At 37.5% G+C, this 27,249-nt stretch overlaps 1 protein-coding gene across 1 annotated transcript; it reads left to right on the forward strand.

The window, feature by feature from the left end:
- Positions 1–213: 213 nt before the first annotated feature.
- Olah (oleoyl-ACP hydrolase) lies at positions 214–27,249 on the forward strand. The gene is made up of 7 exons (XM_046448352.1): positions 214–341; positions 9,632–9,762; positions 15,218–15,356; positions 17,017–17,116; positions 17,784–17,953; positions 26,291–26,373; positions 27,110–27,249. The coding sequence occupies exons 1-7, from the start codon at positions 214–216 to the stop codon at positions 27,247–27,249; spliced, it is 891 nt and encodes a 296-aa protein (XP_046304308.1).

The raw sequence follows: 27,249 nt of genomic DNA on the forward strand, positions 1-27,249 counted from the left end.
AGCATCTGCCTAGTGGCCTGTTTTTTTTTTTTTTTGAGTTGAAGAATTCTTGAGATGCTCACAGGAAAGCGTGCACTGCAGGGAGGCAGTCCTTTGACTGACAGTGCTGCCTGCTAACCTGGATGATTGCCCTCGGGCAATGGAGGACAATTTACTGGTTGGGACCCATTCTGGGCAGCTGCTTGGCCCCAAGTGGGATGCCCAACTGGCGTGATGCCCTCCGTGATGAGGTTGCAGAGAGACCCTGGGTGGCCAAACGATGGTGCCACGCCTGCCGAGGAGCACGTTTCAGGGCACAGCCATGCATATGCCTTCTCCCAGGGTATGGGACTCCGGGGCCAGTATGGGCTGGGCCCAAGCTGCAGCAGTGGTGACAGCCACACCCACTGACTCCCCCACTCCCACCTCACACTGACTGGCCCATTGGCCAGGGGAAAAGGGGACCCATGACCCCAGAGGGCATGGAAGCAAGTCAGTAGGCACAAGCCCCACCCCAGCAGGAAGGACACAGGCGGAAGAAATGGTTGAAAGTAGGGTCAGCCTGGTGCCAGGGACTTTCCAGCGGATCCAGTTGCAGCTGTGGGACAGGCAAAGAAGCAGTCAGCAAAAGGAGACCTTTGTTACCTTCAGTGTGAATTCAACACCCTGGTGTTACCATGACAACCATGGGCTGGCCCCAGCAGGTGCGGTGGCAACAGAAGCTGAGGCAAGCCCACCATGCTAGCTTTACAAGCCACAGACACTTCCCTGGGCACGTTGGGGTTTCAATCAGACTTACTGGTAATAGAACAGTGGAGCACACAGGACCTCAGGCAAAATTTTGGGCTATGGAGAACCCAGAAGTGTTTTCCAGCCACATGGCCAGGACAATGTGGTGGAAAAATCCCACCTCCCACATTTTTCGCAGGCTTCCCATTGGTCCTTTTTCGTCACTCAAACAGGGCTTTTTGGTCCTGCCTTCCAGTCACTAACCTGTACTTCCTGCTTCACACAGACCTGCTACTGGAGCTACACAGAGCCCATATTTTAGTGAAGAATGCCCACATGTAAATACTAAGAAGCATATCTTTTTCAGGCAAAATCAAACTTCACAGGCTTCTACATTGCCTTGATTCTAACCAAAGCTAAATAATCTGATTTTTATCCCTCAACAGGTTCCTTTAGAAATTTGTTAGAGCTGTATTATTAAGAAACATTGCAGAAGTAATATACCAATTATAAGAGATACATATGCTTGCTTGCTTATGTTTTAATTTTGGAGGTTATGAAGATGCATTTTGCTCACCACAGGTAGAAAAGTTGGCATTCTGAGATGTTTTCTCACAATGTTCCTGTGGTGACCAAAGAATCCTTATTCTCATCTTTCCTGACTATATGATTACCAAAAAAAAAAAAAAGTAAATATATACACAAGAATTTTACTTGAAATACATCACATGACATCACAAATATAAAAAGTGCACTACTAGTCAAGGTAAAATAAATGGATCCAAATACTTTTAAGATGGGGCTTATTTTAAAATTCCATGATTGTATTGTAAGTTATACCTTTTTTCTTAATGCATATCTTTCCAGTTATTTGGATAATTTATAGTCTTTAATTCATAGAATAATTAACATATATGTCTAATTGTTTAATTAATATGTATCTATTTGCTTCTAATCATTTTTCTTCAACAGAAAACACATTATTTATATCCCTTATACATGCATTTATCTGATGCTCTGCCTTTTATAGTTGCAGATATTTAGATAAATGTATTTTACTATAAATTTTTTTCTTTCAAGAGATAATACAACCATAAAATAATCTCTAATTCTCAAATTATTGTACAAACTTTTATAAGATGATAAACAAATATGATTCTGTCCCCAAAAATGTCTAAGGGCTTTACTATATTTTCATTGAGATATTTTTTCTTATCAAGGTACAATAATTTGTTTAGATTCAAAGATTTACAGAAATTGTTCCAAAGTATAACCAAGAAATATCTAAAGAGAAAAGAAGACACTTCCACAGAGAGGAAGCACACACTGGAGGTAAAACAAGGTCTTTATATTCTAGATTTTAATGATAAAAGAATTTTCTTAAATAAGGAAATCCTTATATCATTATCTAGACAGATGATATTGAAAGTTAAAACAATTGAAAAATAGATTTATGTAACTGGACTGACTATAATAATTTGAACTGATTAATTCTAGGATATTTCAGACTTTTCCCCCTGATTTTATTATACTAATATGAACAAAGATTTTGTCCATATTTTGACATGATAAAGATATATTAAAATATTAAGTGTATTTCCATTAAGGAAGGTCTTTATTTGCCTAATGATTCTTAATGTTTAAGATGAAAATTCATTTTAGTGAATAAATTCATATCCTTCATTAAACAATATTTTTAAATGCTGACTTAAATTCTGATTTTGACACTTCTCCTTGTAGATTAAATTTGATTGATTCAAAGACACTGCTGATTTATGCATATTATTTCTATTTGTTGGATATTTATGGGATTTAAGAGAATATTTTATGTTGAGAGCCACAGTCAAGTGGGAATGAAGCCTAGCATTTTGCCAGAGGGAGTGGTTGAGAGGTGACATCAGCGAGCCATTGAGATGATAATGATTAAGTTAAGCTGTGTATTCAGTTGTATATAGACCCCTGCTGTCTGCCTTGGGTGCCTGATACTTTGGAGTTCTCATGGGGATTCCTGGAGAGTTCGAGTTGGTTGGGGAAGTTCTGGAGGAGGGATTTCTGGAAGGGGTGTCCCTGAAAGGCCGGCATGGGTGGCGTTCCAGGGAGTATGGAAATAAAGTTTGTTCCTGCTTGAGTGGCTCCTGATTTGTGCTCAGCCAGACTGCGGTAATTTTATTAGAATTGGTGTTCTCCAAATTAAAGTCATACAGTAGTTTTGAACAATAATGTTGCAAACTTTAATTCTTTGTATTATATAAGTTCTCTGACTGGACCTATAATCCATAAAAATATATGGTAAGGTTTACATACTACTCCCTACACTGGGAAGTAACCTTAATCGTATTTTCTAAAAGATAATTAAGAGACACCTATTTAAAGGATAATATTCTGAGATATAGAGATATTTTGAGACTTTCTCTCATAGATTGAGGGTCTTTTTAAATTGTTAGGATAAATCAACAGTCTATATATTGAGAAATTATAATAATCAATAAAAGGTATCTCATTTTCATATCTAGCATCATCTGCTATCATCAAAGAAGGCCTTAAAAATTACCTACTAGAAAAAAAGATTGAAGGGAGCCTCTCAACTTAATAATAAATTATCTCAATAGCCAATAGCTTATTTCAATAAAAATTAATATGATAGACCTTTTCTCAACTTATAATATGAGGTAATGCCCTCCATACATTGCTATTTTTAAAATTAGTAAAGCCATTAATTATTAGAGCTAATTTTACTACATTAAATAAAGTTATTAAGGATACTCATATAACTGTTTCTTTAAACACAAAGTTTGTTTTGACATAAAATCCCTAAAAATGTTATTGCTAGCTCATGTTATATAAAATTCTAAAGTAGATCACTGTCTTAAACCACACTGTTGACTTGTTTTTACGCATTAATATTTGAAATACTAACTCCTCCTACTTAGATCAACACTAAGTTTGATAACTGACAGTTTTCATGAATTCATAGAGAAAAGACTATTCATTTCTCTATTTCATTTTTTATTAATGTTAAAACCAAAATATCTTCTTTAGGCTAATTTAGCATATGTACTTCCAATTTTGTATAGATGTTTATATATTTTTCTCATGCCCGTACTAAAGACCACCACTCCTAATTTAAAAACTCTCTAACTTCATTTCAAAGTAAGATAATTATTTAAGTTAATCTAGAGTTAATTTAAAAATACAAATTTTTATATTCAACTTATTGTATTCTTCATTTTTTCATAATTCTGTTAAAGTCAAAATCAAGTCATACATTTAGTAAAGGCTAAATTTCTTTTTACCATGGTTCCTTTGAATGACTTTTGTCAAGTCTCACAACCAGCTAGAGATAATAAATCTTTTCTTATCATTTAAATACTTGTATTATTGTCTATAATTTAAACTAATGGCATTATGATTTTTGCCAGCCTTTCATTCAATGATAATATACTTAAAAGGGGGGAAATAGTACCCCACAGGCACATAATAGATCTTACAAAATATTATAAATTTTTTTCTTAATTGTAATATTGAGAGTCTTACTGCTGCTGCTGAAATTTGAACTAAATCAAATTTCAAAAGATAGAGTTTTAAACTGGTCATCATAGAAAGGTTGAAAACTCTGACACAGGAAGGTAAATCTCTCAACTGTAGAGTTTATAGCCATGCAGCTGCATGAGCTTATCAGGAAAGTAAAAATTATGAGCAAACTTCTAGGGACCCACTTCTCAGGTCCACCTTTAAGGTGCCTTGCAGTGTAGACTAGAAAGTCCACCCATGTAACTAGATTAATTGTACTGACTGTAATGGTCAGTATACCTGTATGTTATCTTATGGAAAACAAGATGTCTGGGAGTATCTTTTGAGAAAAAGACAGCATGTGAGAAACCTAAACCAGTCAATTGTGCCTAATTTTATCACATTGGTCCTTCATCAATGTCCCTTTGTCCTGTTGCCAGCTGGCATGCTCAAGTTAACAGTCAGGCCTTGAGAGAGGTCAAGCCATTAACCAGACTTAGGCAAGCTCTTGATCTCATGATCCTTGAAGTGACTACTTTAAATATTATTCATTGTTTCTACAATTACAGTCTTTGTGGCTATGTTTAAAACTTACACCATGTGAATTTTCTTAATAATTTGACTTAAGTTACCTCCAAGATCCTTCATAGTCAGATAAATGCTATTGAAAGGATTGAAACTAAGTTAAAATGCTCTAGAAGCCACTGTAATAAATAATGCAAATAAATAATGGTTTGTGGAAAGGCTTAAATTCCATGCCAAATAAAAATGTTTGTGTTACTATGACCAAACACAATGCTTCCCCCCAAAATTTGGAAAAGGTTAAGAATCTCCTAATGAGTGTTTGGCAGAGTAATAATAATAATAACCCAGATCTTCTGAAGTTAATTATATTATTGAAATGGCATGTTTTCTATTAGTTCCTTCTGTGTTTCAATAGTAGATAATGTCCACCTAGGACGAAGAATCCAGTGACTGAAAGATACAATTCCCCATTTGCCTTTGTTTATAATAAGAAAGGGGGAATATGTCGGGAGCTGCCCTGGATAAAACTACCTTTAAGTTCTATGCCCCAGGGCACTGAAAAATTATTGCATTCTGCAGTAACTTGGGGTTACTCTAGCTGGGATAACAAGGCATGGCTCCAGGTGTAGGTTGCACCAACGGGGGTTGAGTTACACTTACCTGTTCCCTTGTAATCCTACCCCTGTGCCCTTTTTGGGATAAAATATTCCAGGGAAACTCCCCTTGTGTGTCCCCTATGTAAGAATAAAGAATCCAGTGGCTCTTTCTCTGTTCATGAACACTTAAGGTTGCAGAGCCATCCCTGGATTACTGAAAAGGTACTTCTGTGTGTTTGCGTGCTGTCTTTGTTGTTTTCATAAGTTATTGCAATAGTCAGATTTTGTGAACCCAATATTAGGTTGCCAGCTAGGATAGATGGCTGTATATTACCCCTGGAATATGGCCTGTGCCATCTTCTCCTTCTTCCTTCTTCTGCTACTACAATTAAATGGAAGTTCGCCATGGTTTTCCTTGAGAGTCAATATTGTTTTACCCAAAGATGATGCCAATGTTAAGAAATGATGCAGAACATCTTGCCCTTCAGAAAATATTTGTTGAATAATAAATTTGAACTTTGAGTAAATGTTTAGTCCTTATAGGTATGACTAACGACTTACTGTGACAATTATAAATAATAATATCCAAAAGGACAGCGCTATCTACTTCAGTTGGAAGAACTGAAATAATTTAATGTAATTAACAACAATCTTCAGTTGTAAATACACACCAAAAACGTGTATTCTACATCTGCCTTTCTATTTTGCTTGGCAGAAGTATTCTTTTACCAAGGGCTGATGGTGTAGCTCAGTGGTACAATCTTTGTCTAATGTGCTCAAGATCCTGGGCCCAGGACCTTAAAGACCTGTTAATGGGACACACTTCTTGGTAATATAATGAGAACTGAGGCAAGATTCAGTTTATACACCAAGGTGGGAAGCAGGTTCCAGTCCCAACTCTCTAAATCAATGCTTCTCTAGTACACTCCCATTTCCTGCCACCTTGTGGTCTACTTGTGTGTTGATGCTGAGAATATGGGAAAAGGTTTAAATAGGCAGGTGACTTTTAAAATTAATAGAATTTGTGTTCTAATTCTGATTTGTACCTAACTGGGGGACTCTGTATATAACTATACGTTTATAGTTTAATTACCAAAGAAGAAATTGTAAGACTAGAAAAATGCCGCACCACACAACACAGATTACCAAAGAGGTTTCCCACTTTATTACAAAAGGCTGTGTGTTTATATAGATCTAAGGAGAGGTTGCAGGGCTGAGGTAGATAACAGGTCGCCCGTTTATTGGCAAGCTCTTCCATATGTCAGTTCCGGAGCCCAAGAAGTTAATTCTAATTGGGGCTAAGGCTTCCCACCAGCAGGGTTTGAACATTGGCGCCTGTGGGAACGTTTCGCGCCAGTGAAAGAAACAAAGAAGAGAAGGAGGGTTGTTAGATGCCATGCTGGGGTTTTTCTCTGGGATGTGGCTGCTGTTATGTTTTCCCAACAGAAATTACTTCCACATAGTTAATGAAAGCCTGATGCGTCTTGTAGGTGAATCTACTGGAAGCTTATTTACTTTTTTTTTTTTTTTGTATGTTGAGAAAAGATCATGCTAAGTTGTTGAGTGCCGCAGTCTGGCTGGGCACAATCAGGAGCCACTTGTCAAAAGAAACTAACTTTATTTTTAGAACCACACACGCCAAACAAAACAGCCTCTCAGGAAAAACCCTCAGAGCCTCAACTGCCACCACCGGCTTTCCACAAGCCTCTCTCTCCCACACAAGCTTCTCCCCACATCCCACCATCCTCCTGCTCTTGAGGCCGATTGGCTGGGTCACGTGGGCGGAGCCAAAAAAGTCCCCCAATGAGCAGCTCCGTGGTCTGAAAGGGCAGGGAAACAGCCCAATGAGCATCACCGCAGAGGAGCCAATCAGCTAGATGTTGCTGGGGCCGCTGTGAGCCAATCATCAGCCGGCAGCTGGAAGTTTGCTGGGGCCCCTTCGGCTGTGGCTCTCAACAGTTGAGGATCTCACTATGTTGTTCAGGCTGCATTTGAACTTGCTATTTTCTGGCTTCATTCTCTGCAGTCACATGGGCTACCATGCCTGGCTGTTTCTCCATTTTAAAGATGAGATAAACTAAAGCCTGAAGACGTTGAGCACTGGCATTGGGTACCAGATGAATGCTGGTAGAGAGCAGACCCAGAAGACAAGCCCAGATATCTTGGGGCATTGTTGTTGCTAGGAAAAGTCTCCAAAGGAAAAAAACTGAAGGACTCAGTGAACTTTCCTCCTCTGTTTAAACAAGCATTTTTCTTTGTTTTGTTTATTTTTGCTGTACAGGTCTTTCTGTTCCTTTCGGAACCTTCTCTGTACTTTTAGAACTGTAGGTGGAGGGACTAGCCAGGGACAATTCAGGCATTCACACTTGAGGCTGTGAAGTAATTGGTCACTTTCAAATGATTATTGGAGGTTCAAGGAGCTCTCAGGAAGGAAGTGGATTTGTGTTCTAATTCTGATTTGTCACTAAGTGGCTGAGGGACTTAATATCTCTGAGTCTCTGTTTTGTCCACTGCCAAATAACTAAATAGTTAACATTTATTTTTTTGTATACTGTGTGCTTAAAACCATGGTGAGAATTTTTGATAATTTTAATCATCACCAACCCCTTGCTTGGACCACATCAGTTACATTGCTTCTAACCTGTTTTGCTTTTTTCCCCCTTCTATTCTTTGTGGTCTTCTTCCTTCTATTCTTTGTGGTCTTCTGTTCTTTTCTAATAGGAATCAGAGTAGTCTACAGTCATTCATTTGAAAAATTAATCTGGTAACTTCTCTGAGTGCACTAGGCTGATTGGAGGTTTTTTATTTAAACAGGAATTGAATTCAACATTGGCTCAACAGGTCGCTGAAACCAGTAATTTTGTACCATCTCCTCACAGCATGCAGAGAAGACACCCAGCTAGGACATCCAGGTAAGTTATTCCTTGTGCCACTTGACTTTCTCCCCATTCTTGATGCCCCAGTATCCTGGTTGGGGGACTTAATATCTCTGGATTTCAGTTTTGTCAACTGTCAAATAAGTAATGATAGATATCAGGCATGGTGGCACATGCCTGTAATCCTGGCAATTTGGGAGGCTGAAGCAGGAGGGTCTCAAGTTCAAGACCAGTCTGGGAAACTTAGATAACCCTCAGCAACTTAGCAAAACACTGTCTCAAAATAAAAAGGACTGGGGATACACTCTGTGCTATATTGCTCCTGAATTCAACCCCATTTAAAAAAAAATCAAAAAAAGTAATAATTGACATCATTTATTTTTCTTCTAGTGTGTGCCTAAAATCATGGTGAGCATTTTTGATACTTTTAATCATTGTAAAATAACTTGTAAGGAAGACTTTATCATTGTCCTTATTTTAGAGGACATTGAGAATTTGAAGTACTTGTGTACTTTGCCTAGAGTCATGTGGTAGGGGGTGTAGCTAGGATTTGAACCTGAGTTTCTTTGCTTCTATAGCCTTTTATCACTAACTTGTACTAGTGAATTAAATAGTGTTTCTGGTCACTCTCAACTCTTAAGTTTTAGAATCCTCATTATTCAAATAAAAAATGAAGAGGTAGTAAATAAGTAGAAGGCAGGTTCAGTTTTTGTTGGTCTTTTATTCTTTCTTTAAGGTGCAGAGGATGTTGGGTGGGTGGGCTGATGGGCAAGAACTCTAGGCTAGAGTAGCTCTGCTGACTGTGCCTGATCAGCAGCAATGGGCAGCCCTCTCTTCTACCCTCTCCTGAGGTCTTGGCTATGGGTTCACCTGCAGAGTAGATGTCCTGTCCAATGCGTTCTGAGGACCACCTGAGATTGACACTGATATAAATAAGTGAAAAGTCTCTCCTGTCCCCACTGCCAACCAAGAAAGACAGTTTTACCTTGAAAATGATCAAAGGCTCTGCAGCTAATTTGGCACTCCTAATTTTGTATGGCTATGGTGGTAAGAAAGACACTGAGATTGAAGATACCCACATACTGTTTGGATAAAATCATTTTCTGAATTGTGAAAAAGGCGATTTCAAAATTGACAATTATACTGCTTTCACTAGACAAAGGATATGTTTTTACTAAGTGTTGTACATAAATATTTGACTATTTCACCAACATCCCTAGGAGTTTATATATTCAAACTGTCAAACACAGACCATAAAAACCTTTTTTGGTCTCTTTTTAGAAAAAATGCCATTCACTTCATATTTGAAAATACATTTCTTATAATTAACAAAGATTTCCACTAAAATGCACCTAACCCAGTTTGATAATTTAAATGATATGTGTAATGTTAAATATATTTGATTTTTCTTTGTAGGAATGAGAAAGTTTTCAACTGCCTATACCCAAAGCCCAATGCAATTTTTAAGCTGATTTGCTTTCCCTGGGCAGGAAGTGGCTCTACTTATTTTGCCAAATGGGGCCAAAGAATTTATGATACTCTGGAAGGTATGTTGATTTTTATCGTTAGCTAAGCAATCTAAGGTCAGATGATATGCACATATAGGAATTTGAGTTTGTTGAGTTTCTTGGATCTGTGGATTATAATTCTTATTTAACTTGGAAGACTTCCAGTTATTATACCTTAAAAAATGTCTTCTCTGCCTCTCTCTTTCCTCTCTTTTTTTATTATGCTGTCCCACTTGACACTGTCCCACACCTCCTGGAGATTCTGTTCAATTTTGAAACCTCTTCTTCTCTATGTGTTTCCATTTGAATTTACTGCCCTCTCTTCCTAGGATCTTCTTTGTTAGTTGCTTTTCCTCCCAGCATTTTGAAATAATAATACTGAGGCTCGACCTGGTGCCTCATACATGCCAGGCGAGTGCTCTACCACTAAGCCACAACTCCAGCCCTCCTTTTAAATTTTGTTGAAGTCCAACTTAGAAGTTTTTTTTTAATATGAGAAGGTTTTTAGTTTGTACTTTTAAAGTTTTTCTTTCATTCAAGATCCTGTTTTAGTGTTATATCTGAATACTCATTGCCAAACCAAAGACCACCTACATTTTATTCTGTTATCTTCTAGAAGTTTTCTAGTTTTGCATTTTACATTTGGTCTATGATCCATTTTGAGTTAATTTTTGTGAAAAGACTGCACCAGAATCTTTTTTTGTGTGTGTGTTTATAAATGCCTAATTGTTCCAGTGCCATTAAACAATCACATTCTTCCTCCATTGAATTATCTTTGCTCCTTTGGCAAAGTTCAGTTGACTGTATATGTATGGCAATTTCTGAGCTCTCTGTTCTGTTCTGCTGGTCCATTTGTCTATTCATTCACCAATACCATGCTGTCTTGATTGCTGTAGCTTCATAGTAGGTCTTAAAATCAGGTAGTTTCAGTTCTTCATCTCTGCTCTTCTTCTTCAATATTGTGTTAGCTTTTCTGATTCTTTTGCCTTTCTATATGTACTTTGATTGGTTTTATGGTGCTAGAGATTGAACACAGGGCCTTGTACATGCTAGGCAAGAACTCTACTACTAAGGACACTTCCAGCTCCCATTTAAACTTTAGAATTAACTATTAGTATCCACAAAATAATTTGTTAGGTTTTAATTGAGATTGCATTGAAACTGTACTTCAAGTTGTAGAAAATTGACATCTTAACAATATTGTGTGTCCTCTTATCCAGGAACATAAGGTATTTCATCATTTATTTAAATATACTTTGATTTCTTTCATCAGAGTTTTATCACTTTCCTTATATAGATTTTGTACATATCTCTTATTATATTTATGGCTAAATATCTGTCTCACTTTCTCTTTCTGATGGGAATATAAATGACATCCTAGTTTTTATTTCAAATTCCAATTGTTGTTTTCTGATGTATAGGAAAGCAGTTTAATTTGTGATATTATTATTATTATTATTATTATTATTATTATTATTATTATTATTTTGTACTGGGGATTAAACCTGGGGCACATTACCACTGAGCTTTTTAGAAAGAATCTCCTTAAATTGCTGAAGCTGGCCTGGAATTCATGATCCTCCTGCTTCATCCTCCGAGTAATTACAGGCATGCACCACTATGTTAACCTTGTCAGTTTTCAAGGGGGAACACCAGGTCTTTGATTTTAGAATGTTCTTCCTTTTTAATATGTAATGCTAAAAATTCTCCTCTAATTACTGCCTTAGCTGCACCTTACAATTTTCAATGTTTGATTTAATTTTCTTTCAGTTCACAATATTTTCTAATACTTCCCATGGCTTATTCTTTGACACCTGTTAATTAGAATTGTTTTGCTTGATTTTCAAGTACTTAGAATTTCTCCAGATACATTTCTGCTATTTCTACCTAAATGTGTTGTGAATCAGAAAATACATTTTGTATTGTTTCAGTTCTTTTAGAATTAGATATGTGGTATGGCCCAGAATACAGTCTACTTTGGTAAATGTACCATTTCCACTGGAAGAATGTAGCATGATGTTCTCTAGTTCTAATCATTTATTGCCAAATACCATGATTTCGTTCTTCTTTATGATTGAGTAAAACTCCATTGTGTATATGGATTGCTTAATCCATTCATCAATTGACACCCAGTCCTTAAAATAAATATTGTTTTTGAAGTACTTTCAATCCTTCCGTCTCAGCCTCCCAAGTCATTGGGACTACAGTTTTGTATCATTGCACCTGGCTTGCCCCTTTTTTTGAAGTCCATTTTGTCTGATATGAATTACAGTCATTCTCATTTTCTTTTACAATTGTTTGCATGATTTATCTTTTCCTATTCTTTTATCTTTTCTCTGTGATTTATACTTAAAATGTGTCCCTTATAGATAGCTTGTAGATATATTTTGCTGTGTTCAAGTCAATCTGATTATCTCTGCCTTTTAATTGGAGTGTTTTAGTCTTCATGTCATTATAATTTTTAATATGGTTAGATTAAATCTACCATCTTTCAATTTGTTTTCAAATTTGTACCATATTTTTTTTCTTTTATCTTCTCTTTTCTTTGGAATTTGTTTTTCTTTTTTAAAGACTTTCATATACCTCCACCACTGGGTGATTAGCTCTAAATCACTGTTTTATTTCTTAGTTATTTTTTTTTAGCATTTCCAATATGCTTTTTTAATTTATCACAATCAACATCCAAATTTAATTATACTGCTTCATTTTTGATGAAATGTTACAAGAGTCAAAAGAGCATTGTTACTCATTCCCCATCTTGAACTTTGTGCTATTTTCAATAATACAATTTCCTACATATTATTTTTGTGTAGTCAGTTGTCTTTTATAGTGATTTTAAAATCAGAAAAAAATCTTTTGTATTTATCTACATGATTTTCTTTGTTCAAGTAGACCCCAAATTTCCATCTGACATTTTTATTCTGCCTAAAGAAGTTTTTTTAATATTTATTTAAGTGCAAGTCTGCTGCATTGAATTCTTTTGGGTTTGTGTGTTTAAAATGTCTGCAGTTTTCACTTTTGAAATATATAGTCACAAGTTATAGAATTCCATCTTGTCAAATGTCCTCTCCCATATTGTCCTCTGGCTTGAAATTTCTGACATGAAATCTACAATTGTTCTTGCATTTGAATCTCTAGGCTTCTCTTCTTTGGATGCTTAAGATTTTTTAATTATGTTTTTCACAATTTGATTATGACTTGCCTTGATGTGGTTTTTGCTATTTATTCTGTTTGGGTTTTTTGGATATGTGACTTTATAATTTTTATCAAATTTGGAAATATTAAGCTATTATTTCTTCAAATGTTTATTTCCTTTCTCTCTGCTCTCCTACTGGGACTTCAACTATATTTATGCTGAATTAATTCATATGGTACCCACAGGATACTCATCTATTTTTCCCCTTTGGTCCTATGCCCTCTATGCTTAATTTTGGATAGTTTCATTTTCTAAATGTTCCAAGTTCACTATTACTTTTTCTTCATGTCTAATCTGCTGTTAATCACATCTGGTGTGTGTGTGTGTGTGTGTGTGTGTGTGCGCGCGCGTGCACGTGTGTGTTTAATTTTGGAGATTTTATTTCACATCTCTAGAAGTTCCACTTAGGTCTTCAAAAAAATCTTCCTCTTCTCATCACATTTATATATATATATATATATATATATATATATATATATTACTGTGCATAGTCATAATAGCTGTTTTAAGGTTCTAACCCCATCAATTGTTATTTCTTGTCTATTTCTCATGTTTGCATCCCCTCCCCCACTCCTGGAAACATATTATGAGTCATGTGTTCCCACTTTTTCAGTATGTCTGGTGAATTCTGATTAGATCCTAGACTTTGTGATTTTTTATATTATTGATCGCTGGATTTTGTTGAACTCCTTTTTAAGTGTGTAAGACTTTCTCCAGCACACTGCTATTTGGGATCAGCTTGATTCTTGATTCTGGAAAGTCTTAAGCTGTGTGTGTATTCATGAGGAGATATTTGTCAGTGCATTTTAAGGGAAGTACTGGATGCTTCTAACACAGGTGCTACTTTGATACTACTAACAGGTTCACTTAAGAGTTATTTTTTCAACTTCATTTTTTTCATACTGTTAAGGTAATATAAACTAACTTTAAATTTGCATAAATGCAAGGCTTTGGTTAAAAATGTCTAAGGGCAGACTCCTGTAAAGAAAATAAAAAGGGAGACACAGAGACAAGGTGCAGAGGCAGGAAAGTGGCTCTTTTCCAAGTGACCATGTTTATTTATACCAAAAGGTTACATTAGGTCATTAGTACCATAACTACATTATTGTTTAAAGTATCTGTAAGGTTGCTTATTCTGCAATTACATTTCATAGTTACAATATGCAATGTCAGGAGCTTTATGCAACTCTTAAGAAAGTCCATTGTTAAAGTTAGTGGGCAGATTCAGTAGGACCGGAGCTTGGTGAAACATTGTAGTTATCTAGCAAGGAAGTTCCTTTATTCCCAGGAGTTATGCCTAAGATCAAGGTCGAAACTGATAAAACTCTTAACATAGAGCTTCCTTGTGAAGAATATTGCTACAGGGGCCAGGCATCCTGTGTCTTTTATATGGAAGTTTCCCAGCAACCAGACATTCTGTGCTTTTGCACAGAAACTTCCTAGCCACTAAGCATGTCACAATCACAAACCCACATCCAGAGTCAAAACCAGAAACTTCTGCTTTCTTCTTTGCCATTAGGAGAATATCTTATTTTCCCCCCTCACAATTTCTTCATGGAGGGTTTAGAGTTTAGAGTTTAATGGTTTTATTTAGAGGACTCAGCTCTGACTCTCAAATTTAAAGCATTCTAATGTCTTGTCTCCCAACTCTTTTGGTCAGCTTTTTTTTTTTTTTCTTATTATGCTCATTTATTCATTTGTAAACTCCAAGTATCTATTTTTGTGACAGGTCTTGGGAATACAATGTTGAATGAAATAGAAATTACCTCTGGCCTTATAGAAATGTACATTCAATTGGGTGATACAGTTATTAAGGAGGTAATTTTTTAAAAAATATAAAAATTGACAAATTATACATATTTATAGTGTACAATCATTTTGATATATGTATACATTATGGAATGGCTAAATTCTTTTGGTCAGCTTTGAAAGCTGGTGTTTTATTTTTCTGATAGAAGCATTGCTGTCAGAATTACCATATCATTGATACATACTCACTCCATACTCACTTCTGAAAATTTTAGTTCCCTCTTATTTTATTCTTCTTCTAGGTTTTCCCTTTACTGTGATCTAGACTATGCGTGTAATTGCTTGCATATTTCATCTATCTATTTATTTATCATTTCTAGGTATTTTATGTTGTTTTTCCTATCAGCAAATTCTAAACTTTTACTCACTGGACTTAGTCATAATTTGCTTCTTTGGAAGTGCTCACATTGTTTAAATATAAGACCCTTTAAACATCACAGTACCCCATTCATTATCTGAATGTACTTACTTGTGTTTCCCAATATCCAGTCTCCTGTTTAAGACTTGCTGGAAGAGAAAGTCGACTGGAAGAACATTTTGCAAAAGACATCAACCATGTAGTTGAGGAAATTATTCATGCTCTGCTGCCAATCATCCGGGATAAACCATTTGCATTTTTTGGCCACAGGTATTTAAATATTCTAAAAGACAGCTGGGGGAATTTCTTCACAAATTCATGGTTAATGCAGAACACTTCAATGAATATTGAAGTTATGAAAAATTTAGCATAAATCTGTTATTGTTTTCTCAGGATAAATTCCCAGTATTTAATTTGAATAAGATGCTCTTTGTTAACACTCTTGATATGTGTTTCCAAATTATCTGCACTTCACATTCCACTTATGGACATGAGGCTGGGTTGCCCTTTCTTTCAGAAGACCTATAAATAATGCAATTTGCAGATGAATCATCCCTTGGTTTTTTTCTACAAAATATATCTACATATCTATAATTGTTCACAAAATTTTGGGTCCCAGTATCCTTTTATACTTTCAGGATGCATTGAGAACTTCAAATATCTTGGGTTTATACGTAATGTATCAGTCAATATTTACCATATTAGAAAGTACAACTAAGAAATTTTAAATATTTTTAATTACTAATTTATCTAAAAATAATATTAACAAGCAGTATGGTGGTACATACCTATAATCCTAGTGACTCAGAAGGCTGAGTTCAAGGCTAGCCTCAGCAACTTAGCAAGGGCCTAAGCAATTTAGTGAGACCCTGTGTCAAAATAAAGAATAGAAAAGGCTGGAGATATAGCTCAGTGGTTTAAGAGCTCCTGGGTTCAATACCGCCCCCCTAAAAAGAAACCCAAATCAAAAACATAACACTAATAGCCTACATATGTTGTTGAATAAATAACGTATTTTTATGAAAAAGACTATATTTTACCCCCAAAAAATTGTAATGAGAAAAACAGCATTGCTTTACACTTTTGCAAATCTCTTTACCTGCTGGCATGACAGAAGGCAGCTGGAGTCTAATCTCTTTGCATTTACATTCTTGCAATATCCCATATCATATAACCTCTGGAAAAATCCACTATATACTCATGTGAGTAAAAAAGGCAAATAACATTTTAGTGTTATCCTGAAAATAGTTTTGATTTGCTTGGCTACCTATTGGAGTCTCAGAAATTCCCAGAACTCCTCAAACCCCAATTCTTTAAGAATTGCTGATATAAACCTAGTGATACACATTTTTAAGGCAGAAAAAGGAAATTTACATGAATTTCAAACCTGTGTGTGTTAATCAGCTTTCTATTACTATAACTAAATACGTGAGATAATCAATCTGTAGGGAGAGAAGGTTTACTTGGCTCACAGTTTTGAAGGTTTCAATCTATGATTTCTTGGTCCTGCTACTTTGGGTCTATGTCAGAAATACGTGGCAGAACAAAACCACTGACTTCATCACCTGGCAGTTAAAGAGGGGGAAAGGAAGGGGCTGGGATCCCACAAATCCACTTCAGAGGCACTTTCTCAATAACCTAAAGACTTCCCACTAGGCCCCACCTCTTACAAATTTTTCCTAATAACACCATGCTGGGGACCAAACCTTTGACACAAAACCTTTGAGGACATTCCAGATCCAAACTATAGCACTGGGGACATCGGTACTAGTGTGTTTGAAATACTCTTTATGTTGACGCTAATGATAATAAAATAATTATTAACCAATTAACTTACACTTTTGATTCTTTCATGATCATTGCCGTATTTATGATATTGTACCATCATAAGTCTTGCTGTTATCTTCATGTTTGTCTTTACGCAAGTTAGTTTGGGATCCTACATTGCTTTTATGACTTCCCTGCACCTAAAAGAAAAATATAAGCTGGAGCCCATGCACTTGTTTGTGTCAAGTATGACTACCCCCCATGTAAGTACTTTCATTTTCTTTGGAAAGAGGAGGGGAGGGGAGGGAAATGGGGGAATAAAAATCAGGATGCTATTTTCCTTTTGGGCAAGCTTTGGCGTGGTAAGGCCTGGATGATGGCAGGGAGACTATTTGCTATTGAGAATCCTCAGATCTCTTTCAATGTCATTCTGTCTTCATTTCTCGGAAGTGTCCTTCATCAGTTCCCTGATAATCACATGCGCTGCTCTTGCACCTCTGAGCTCATACTGAGCTTCAGTGTTTTTTCTCCCACTTTGGGAGTTTAGAACTTAATCAATTTTCAGAAAAGTGACCAACTAGAGCCAGGAAAGAATCCTTAAAATTTGAAAAGGGGACAGTGATGTCAAACTTCTGTAACTTTTAGTTTAAACTGTGCTTCCTGCTACTCTACCTCTCCTCTCCTTAAAAAGTCAGTGTCTGGCCTGGGATTCTGAGTTTGGAATGCCATTTTGGTGACATGATGAGACTCGAGTCACTGAGGAACCTTCTTTTCCCTGCTTTCATAGAGAAAGAATTCTCTCCTGAAGTCTTTAGATGAAGAGTTCCATTTGCCAGCCTTGATTTAAGGACTTGACTTTAGATAGAAAGCTTTTGTTTATGAGCAAGCTTGTTTTATACTGCCTTGTCCTGTGTTTGTTGATGTTTCCAGTCAAAGGCCTGGCCTAAAATTCCCAAGCTTAACGAATTGACAGAAGAAGAAATAAACTCTTTGCTTATAGAGTTTGGAGGCACCCCCATGAGTTTTTTTGATGATGAACAACTTTTAAAAGAAAGTATTCCCAAACTGTTGGCAGATATTCAGCTTATTAGCAATCACAGGTAAGTAACTGAGACAATTTTGTGTGTGGATGTTTATAGAACAATACAGATTGGCAGTTCTCAGAGGGTGTGGATATGGAAAGGTAATATTCAAAGAGTTGGATTCCATTTCCTTTGGGGCTGTTTGTAATATTTGTACTGGCTTAGAATGGAGACTGAGCACAGACATTGTATTTATAAAGATGACTAGCACATCTTTTCTTTAAAATACATACATAAAAATATATATTATATATGCTGCATATATAAATACATTTATATGTTGACATGCATGTTGTATCATATAATGGGTATTTATTGAATAAATGCCAAAGCATTCTCATCTTCTTAGCAGGATCAGCGGGAATGGATCACTACTCATTATTAAGTGTGGGGTAGTTGTTAAGTGAGCAGTAGTTGGCTAAACTTGCTTTATTGTGAATTTGTTCCAGAACTCCTGTAGCTTCGTGACATCACCCTTTTTCCTTGTCTCATGGGATGTCTGGATTAATGCTTGAATTTTCTGATAGAACTAAAATCCTAAGACTCTGTCAATCTTCCCCTAACAACCTAAGTCTACAAATGACTTTTCTTAGTTTACCATCCCCAGAGCCATCACTGTGGGTCCAGCATTGGACTCTAGACACCCTTATATTCTGTCATGCATTGCTTCTATTTTGCCTGATCCTTGTTCTCTTGGTATAAGTTCCTTGAAAGCAGAAATTTGGGCCTATATTACTTGTTTTTCATCCACAAAGCCTGGAACAGGCATTGGGCCACCATGGGCTATGCTTGCTACTGGACGTTTACATAGATAGCTACAAAGAGTGAAACAGATGTGCAGCACCTTTAGGACTGAGATAAGCATTTCCATTTTCACACATCTCCTCCATCACTGCCTATCTTCAATGTGCTGTACAGTTCACAGTTAACTCCTAGATATCCTATGCCTATCTATCTTTACATCTCTATCCCAAGCATCTTAGTCTAAATGTCATTCTCATAAGACTAAGCTGAGCACAGATTCGGGATCAAGAAATGCCAAAGAAAGGAAAAAAAAACCCTTGATATTACAAAAAAAGCTACAGTAGCTGGGCATGATGGCACACACCTATAATTCCAGTGGCTTGGGAGGCTGAGGTAGGAGGACTGGGAGTTCAAAGCCAGAAAGAAACTAAGTGAGGCCCTAAGCAACTCAGTGAGACCCTATCTCTAAATTAAATATAAAATAGGGCTGGGGATGTGGCTCAGTGGTTGAGTGCCCCTGAGTTCAATCCCTGGTACCACTGCCCCCTGGGGGGGGAGCTAGAGTAATAAATCTTCATGGCACTAGCATAAAAAAGAACTCTTCAACCAAGGGACAGAATCAGAAGCCCCTGGAAATAAACCTATGCACTTAAGGTTATCAAGAAAAGTGCCAAAATATAGAATAAGGAAATGACACTCTCTTCTTTCCTTAATAAATGGTACATAGCCATATGCAAAAGAAGGAAACTGGACCTTTGCCTTACACTGTATATAAAGATCAACTAAGAAAGATTAAAGATTTAAACACAAAACCTGACAATGAAAACTTCATGGGACAGTCAGGGAAAGCTCCGTGACATTGGCCTGGGCAGTCAATTTTTGGATATGATCCCAAAAGCACAGGAAACAAGCAAAAATTGACAAATGAGATTATATCAAAAAACTTTTCCATAATAAAGGAAACAATGAACAGAGGAGAAGACCTATGGATTAGGAGAAAGTATCTGAAAATCATACATCTAATAAGAAGTTAATATCCAAAATGCATGAGGAACTCAAAGAACCAATAGCAAGAAAACCACTTGATGTAAAAATGGGCAAAGAACCTAAATACACATTTCTCAAAAGAAGTTGTGCAAAACAGATATAGGAAAAAGTGCTCAACATCACCAATCATCAGGGAAATGAAAATCAAAACCAAAATTAAATGTCATCTCTGATAACCTGAGGATGGTTATTATCCAAAAGACAAAAGATATTAAGTGCAGGAAAGAATGTGGAGAAAAAGGAACACTTGTTCACTGCAGACATAATGTGAATTAGTACAGCCATTGTGGAGAACAGGGGTGCCTAAAAAAAAAAAAAAAAAAAAAAAAAAAAAACCAAAGAAATAGAATTACCATATTAGTTTATTAGGAGATATCTGCACTCCCGTGTTTATTGTTGCATTATCCATAAGACCCAGACACGGAATCAGTCTAAGCCTACATCAGCAAATAAAGAAAATGTATCTATACACAGTGAAATAATATTTAGCCTTATAAAGAACAAAATCCTGTCACTTGTGACAGTATGGATTAAGTGAAAATAAGTGACATTATATTAAGTGAAAATACACCAGGCAGAGAGAGACAAAAAGTGCACAGTCTCACTAATGTGTGGAAACTAAAATGAGAACCAACAGAAGTATAGGGTAGAATGGTGGCTACTCGTTGCTGGAGATTTGGGGAGGAATGGGGAGATGCTGGCCAGAGGGTACTATGTTTCAGTTAGAGAGGAGTTTTTGAGACCTATTAGCATGATGACTATGGTTAATGACAATGTAATATACATTTCAAAATCCCTAACACAGTAGGTTTTAAATGCTCACACCATAAAAAAATTATGTCAATTAATGAATGTGCTAATTAGTTTGACTTAATTGATCCATAATGAATGCATATATATAAATATCACCTTGCATGCTGTATATATAATTATTACTTGCCAAATAAAATTAAAATTTTTAAAAATTAAAAATAATCCACATTGCTATGAATATTCAATAAAATAATATATAGAAAAGCTTGTTTTATGATAATTAAACCTGCACAATTGTCAAATATTAAGGCTTAACTTAATGTTTATGCCTTAAAAAAATAAAATACTTGGGAATCAACAAAAGAGGTGAAAGACCTCTAAAATGAAAACTACAGAAAGCTAAAGAAAGTAATTAAAGTAATTAAAAAAGAGCTTAAAATATGGAAAGATCCACCTTGTTCTTGGATAGGCAGAATTATTATTGTCAAAATGACTATACTACCAAAAGTGCTATATAGATTTAATGCAATTCCAATCAAAATCCTAATGACATTCCTCATAGAAATAGAAAAAGCAGTTATAAATTCATCTGGAAAAATAAGAGACCCAGAATAGCTAAAGCAATCCTTAGCAAGAATAGTGAAGCAGGTGGCATCACTTTACCAGACCTTAAACTATACTACAGAGCAATAGTAACTAAAACAGATGGGTAGACCAATGGTACAGAATAGAGGACACAGAGACAAACCCACATAACTACAGTTATCTTTTATTAGACAAAGGCTCCAAAAGCATACATTGGAGAAAAGATAGCCTCTTCAACAAATGGTGCTGGGAAAATTGGATATTAATATGCAACAAAATAAAATTAAACCCCTATTTCTCACCAGGCACAAAACTCAACTCAAAGTGGATCAAGGATGTAGGAATTAAACCAGAGACACTGTACCTATTAGAAGAAAAAATAGGCCCAAATCTCCATCATGTCAGATTAGGCCCCAACTTCCTTGATAAGACTCCTATAGCACAAGAATTAAAATCAAGAATTAATAAATGGGATGAATTCAAAGTAAAAAGCTTCTTTTCAGCAAAAGAAACAATCAGTGAGGGTAATAAAGAGACTACATTTTGGGAACAAATTTTTACCACATGAACATCAGATAGAGCACTTATCTCTAGAATATGTAAAAACCAAATAACCCAGTCAATAAATGGGCCAAGGAACTGAACAGGCACTTCTCAGAAACAAATATAATGAAAAAATGTTCAACATCTCTAGCAGTTAGAGAAATGCAAATAAAAACTACTCTAAGATTTAATCTCACTCCAGTCAAAATGGCAGCTATCAAGAATACAAACAACAATAAGTGTTGGCGAGGATGTGGGGGAAAAGGCACACTCATACATTGCTGGTGGGACTTCAAACTGGCACAGCTAACATGGAAAGCATTATGGAGAATCCTTGGAAAACTGGGAATGGAACCATTATTTGACCCAGCTATTCAACAGCATACTACAGGGTTACAGCCACATCAATGCTTATAGCAGCACAATTCACAATAGCTAAACTGTGGAAACAACCCAGATGCCCTTCAGTAGATGAATGGATAAAGAAAATGTGATACACACGCGCATGCACACACACACACACACACACACACAATGAAATATTATTCAGCATTAAAAGAGAATAAAATCATGAAATTGACAGGTAAATGGATGCAGTTGGAGAATATAATGTTAAGTGAAGTTAGCCAATCTCCCAAAACCAAATGCCAAATGTTTTCTCTGATTTAAGGAAGCTGATTCATAATGGGGTTAAGGGTGGGGAACATGGAGAATTAGATGAACTCTAGATTGGGCAAAGGGGAGGGAGGGGTGGGAGTGGGCATGGAGGTAGGAAAGACAGTGGAATGAGATGGCCATCACTACCCTAAGTACACATATGAAGACACAAATGGTGTGACTCTACTTTATGTACAACCAGATATATGAAAAATTGTGCTCTATATGTGTAATATGGTTTGTAATGCATCCTGCTGTCATATATAGGAAACTAAAATTTAAAAATATATTAAAAATTATATATATCCACCTGATATCAACATAGTCACCTTAATAGGTATTTCATGCAGTAGTTTAAATTTCAAGGTATGCTTTTTTTTTAGCCTTGTCACAGAGAATGGCTGACCTTCATTTTTTTTTTTTCTAGGAGAATATACCTCCATATACTTCTTTGGTATTTTTATATGAATGCCTTGAGTTGTTTTTAGCAAACCTTTATAGTTCCTTCTTAACTCAGTGGTTCTTCTTCTTTACTATATTTAGTTTGGGGGAATTGATATTTAAAAGATAACATCTATTATTTAAAAAAAAGAATTCACTTATTACTACTATCAAAACCCTTTCTGCCTGTGTCTCACCAGCTGTGAGATTCTGAGCATGTTTCTTTAGCACCTTGTCCCATCTGTGCAAGGAAAGGGTAAAAAGAGTAACTCAAGTAACTAACTACAGGTCCTTAGTTTGGATTTGACATTTAACTAACCACAGGCCATTTTTAAAAACAAAACAAGAAAAAACTCACTAGCATTCTATTGTTTTTCACTCCAAATAAACCTCCCAAACACAAAAAATAAAACATAAATCAGACCTAGAAATACTCCACTCCTAGAAGAAAGAAAACATCTTAATATTCTCACCCTCACTCAGGTGTATCAAGTTGCTGTAGCTATCACCACTTTCAGCTTCCTCCAGTTCCAAAAGTTCTCCCCAAACCCTGCTCTTTGGTTCTTCCCTTCCTCTCTTGCTCCTTCCCCTTTCTCAGTCTGTGTGCTTCAGCAGGCCTTGGGCTCTTAGCTCTTTCTAATATAAATAAAATTAGGCCCAGAACATCTCTCAGTCCTTCCCTATCACCTACCATCAAAGCTCAGAGCCTGGGGTCCAGAGTGGAGATGCGTCAGCTAGGCAGTTCCAAAGCTCTGAGGTCTCTTGCCTGGACGACTGTCCTGCTTCCCCTCTCTTCTGTGGTCCCGACTCTACAGGCACTATGCTGTTTGATTTTTGTCCCACATCTCTCTCTCTCTCTCTCTCTCTCTCTCTCTCTCTCTCTCTGCACTGGGTATTGAACTCTTTTTTTTGAGACAGGGTCTCATCAAATTTCTTGGCACTTCACTTTTGCTGAGGTTGGCTTTGAACTCACAATCCTCCTGGCTCAGTCTCCCGAGCCGCTGGGATTACAGGTGTGTGCCACTGCACCAGGCTGTCCCACAGCTCTGGAAAGATGCCTTTGCTAAGCTTTTATTCCCTTTAATATTTCTCTGTGGATAATTTCTACTGGCTGTCTTCAAGTTCACTGACTGTTTCTCTGGCTGTGAGTCTAATAATAAGCCTCTCACAGGAACTCTTCATATCTGTGGCCAGTTATTTCAAGAAATTCTATTTGACTTCTAAGGTTTTCACGTCTCTAAAAAGACAATCCTTGTTTGCATATGCACATTGTCTACCTTTCCCACTAAGTCAATTGACATATTATTCCTAGGTATTTTGAAGTCCTGTTTGATAGTTGCAACATCTGGGTCTTATTCATACCTGATTCTTTTGACTGTTTTGTCCCTTAACAGTGAATTGTTTATCTCTTGTTTTCTTGTGTGTCTGAAAATTGTTATTGAAATTTTATGTATAAAGTTTTAAAGCTTTTTATACTTTTTAGAATAAAGTAGTACTACATGCAGAAATGAATCTGTGATGGGAATTTGAACACATTTCTCCTTCTGCCCTTCCTGGGGGGAGTTCCAATCAATGTAGACTGGAAGTGAGCTGAGTTTGGGCTTTGATGTTGCTATGGTTACCTTCCTGCACCACCAGTTCCCTGTTTGTGTGGTGTTAAAGTGGGGATGAAGTTGCTGGAGTGTCTTTCTTTTTCTTCAATGGTCCTGCTTCATCCCCAACCTTCATTCTTCCCTGAGACTGAGGACAGTCTCTCCCCTTCTATGGCTGCCCCCCAGTGTAGACGGCTGTTCTTGTTACTGGATGTGGGCTACCAGAGTTCTTGGGCATCTAGAATGTCTCAAGCATCCCCCTAGGTAGGCCCTCTGTGTCTGGGATTTGTGGGTGGGACTTTCTCAGGCTGGCTCTCCCCTCTCCCTGTTATAGACAAATCTTGCCTCATGTATCTTGGTTGGCCTGGATGGAAAATCCTTGCCTCTTCCCATGAGCAGCAGACCTCTGCTTCATTGGGTTTGTATTTTGTTTTGCAGTGCTGGGATGGCATCCAGGGCCTTTCAAATGCTAGACAAGCACTCTGCCACTTGGTTACCCGCCAAGCCACTCTCTGCTTGGATTTGGTATAGAATTGTGTCATACTCCTTCCTGGAGGGTAGAGGGTTGTGTCAGTCCTTCCCCAGCAGCCAGGGGTCTTCGTCTATGCCCTGACATGAGGTGTTTCTGCCTCTCTCCAGCAGTATAAGGCAATTGCTTAGAATGAGGGAAGGGCCCAGGTAGGTGGCAGTGTTAGTTCCTGTCCCACTGCCACCACTTACCTGCTGTCCCCTTTCCCCTCAGAGGGGGCTCCCTTTGGCCTCTAGCTTTGCTCCCAATCTTTCTTGTGGACCACTAGTGGAGGCCCATGGAAAAGAGCCTGTAAGTCAGAGTGAATTCCACTGACCCACCACCCACACTGGGTCTCTAACTCCTGTCAAAACTCCAGCTGATTTGAGACGCCTCTTTGGCAATTGGCTAGGACTGAGCCTAGGATACCCCCACTTCTCATTAGAGGGCCTGCATGTGCCCTGCACACAGCTTCCCATGAGTTAATCTGTTGTTCCCCCCATACTCTGAGGGTGGGAGTCACTCTCCTAGTTTTTACATCCTGGACAGGAGAGAAATCCTCACCTGGGCTATTAGAAGAGACTCTTAGTCGGTTCTCTCATGCAACCCTGTCCCCTTCCAGCCCTTTCCCCACACTGTATCCAGGGGGGTGAGTGTCAAGTTTGACCACGACTTAAACCCTTTGTGACTTACCATTCTGAGGATGACCACATTCCTCCATGTGGCCTGCCCCTGGCCCTTGTCTATTCTTCACCTTGATTTCTCCCAATACCCCCCTTCAGCTTCTGAGCAATACATTGAACCCCTTTCCTCCTTCCCTGTAGCCTCTGTCCCCTCAGTTCTTTTGTAGTCATTCAGATCTTAGATGCTGCCCACTTCTTCAGGGAGACCCAACTTGGCTCTAGCCTGTCCTCCCTCCTGTCCCATGCTCTCAGATCACCTGGCTTGGAAGTACTTCCTTCTCTCTTCAGTTGTCTGATTATTTCATGCACATCTCTCTCCCTGCCAGTCTCTCAGATGTAGGAGGGCAGGGCCTGAATTTGTTTATTTGCAGGTCCCCAGCACCCAGCATCCAACTCAGTAAATATATCTGTGCTGTGAAACAGAGGTGGTGAAATGGAGGCTGAACCCACTCTTGTTCTGTGCATGAGAACCTTCCTGGACCATGGAGAGAGCTGGGAGAATCAGGGAGGTCATGTCTGGGCCACAGCAGCCAACAGCACTGGTTGAAACCAGCCTCACCCTGACCCTGGGCCCCCAGCACCATCCTGCTGCCAGCTGTACATTCTAGAACTTAGATGAGGTTGGAAAATGGCCTGGATCACAGTGAGGCTCAGGCAGGTTCTGATAGGGAGAAGTGTCCCTGGTGAAAAAATGTTTGCACTGTGGGAAGAGCCAAAGGTGAGCCTCCTGTTTCACTTCAGGGAAGCTATTAAGAGGAAGAGGTTCTGGGTGTTGCTTAATCAGCTCTTTTTTTGTCTACAGCTTTGACAAACTCTCTAAGGCCGTTCTTGCTTGTGACTTAACATGTTTTGTTGGATCTGAAGACATAGTAAAGGATGTAGAAGGTGAAATTATTTTTTATAGTTTTGGGTATTTTATTGAAATTATGTGTCTGGTGATTTTCAAAAAATGTCAACTAGCAGTTACTGCAGTGAACAAGAATTTCATCCCAGTTTTATTTATTTATTTATTTATTTAAGAGAGAGAGAGAGAGAGAGAGAGAGAGAGAGAATTTTTTAATATTTATTTTTTAGTTTTCAGCGGACACAACATCTTTGTTTGTATGTGGTGCTGAGGATCGAACCTGGGCCGCACGCATGCCAGGCGAGCGCGCTACAGCTTGAGCCACATCCCCAGCCCCCAGTTTTATTTAGTATAGATGGAGAGGTACTGATCACATACAAAATGAAAGAACACAGCTGGGCATGATGGTGAATGCCTGTGATCCCAGCAGCTGAGGCAGAAGGATCACAAGTTCAAGGCTAACCTAAGCAACTTAGTGAGGCCCTATGCAACTTAGACTCTGTCTCAAAAAACAAAGGTGGGGGGGGGGCGCTGGGGAATGGCTCAGTGGTAAAGTGCCTCTGGGTTTAATCCCCAGTAGAGGGGTGGGTGGGAATACTAGTAAAAACATTGATAGGTCTTAGAGAAAATAAAATACAGGATGCATAGAACCTGACACCTTGGAAATAACTACCATTGGGTATCATCAGCTCTTAGATAAATACTATCTGGAAATAAGTATTTTGTTTTAGATGGCAAATGTCATTTGTTATTAAATACAATTTTGTTTACTTTTAGCCTGGAAAGATGTGACCAACGGAATTGTTGATATTCACGTGCTGCCAGGAAATCACTTTTATCTTCTGGAACCTGACAATGAAAACTTCATCAGGAATTACATAACCAAGTGTCTAGAACTGTCAATGCTTGCTTGCTGA

The sequence above is a fragment of the Marmota monax genome, unplaced genomic scaffold, assembly GCF_021218885.2.
Source record: "Marmota monax isolate L192 unplaced genomic scaffold, Marmota_monax_Labrador192_F-V1.1 WCK01_AAM20220418_F8-fsc00066, whole genome shotgun sequence".
NCBI lineage: Eukaryota > Metazoa > Chordata > Mammalia > Rodentia > Sciuridae > Marmota > Marmota monax.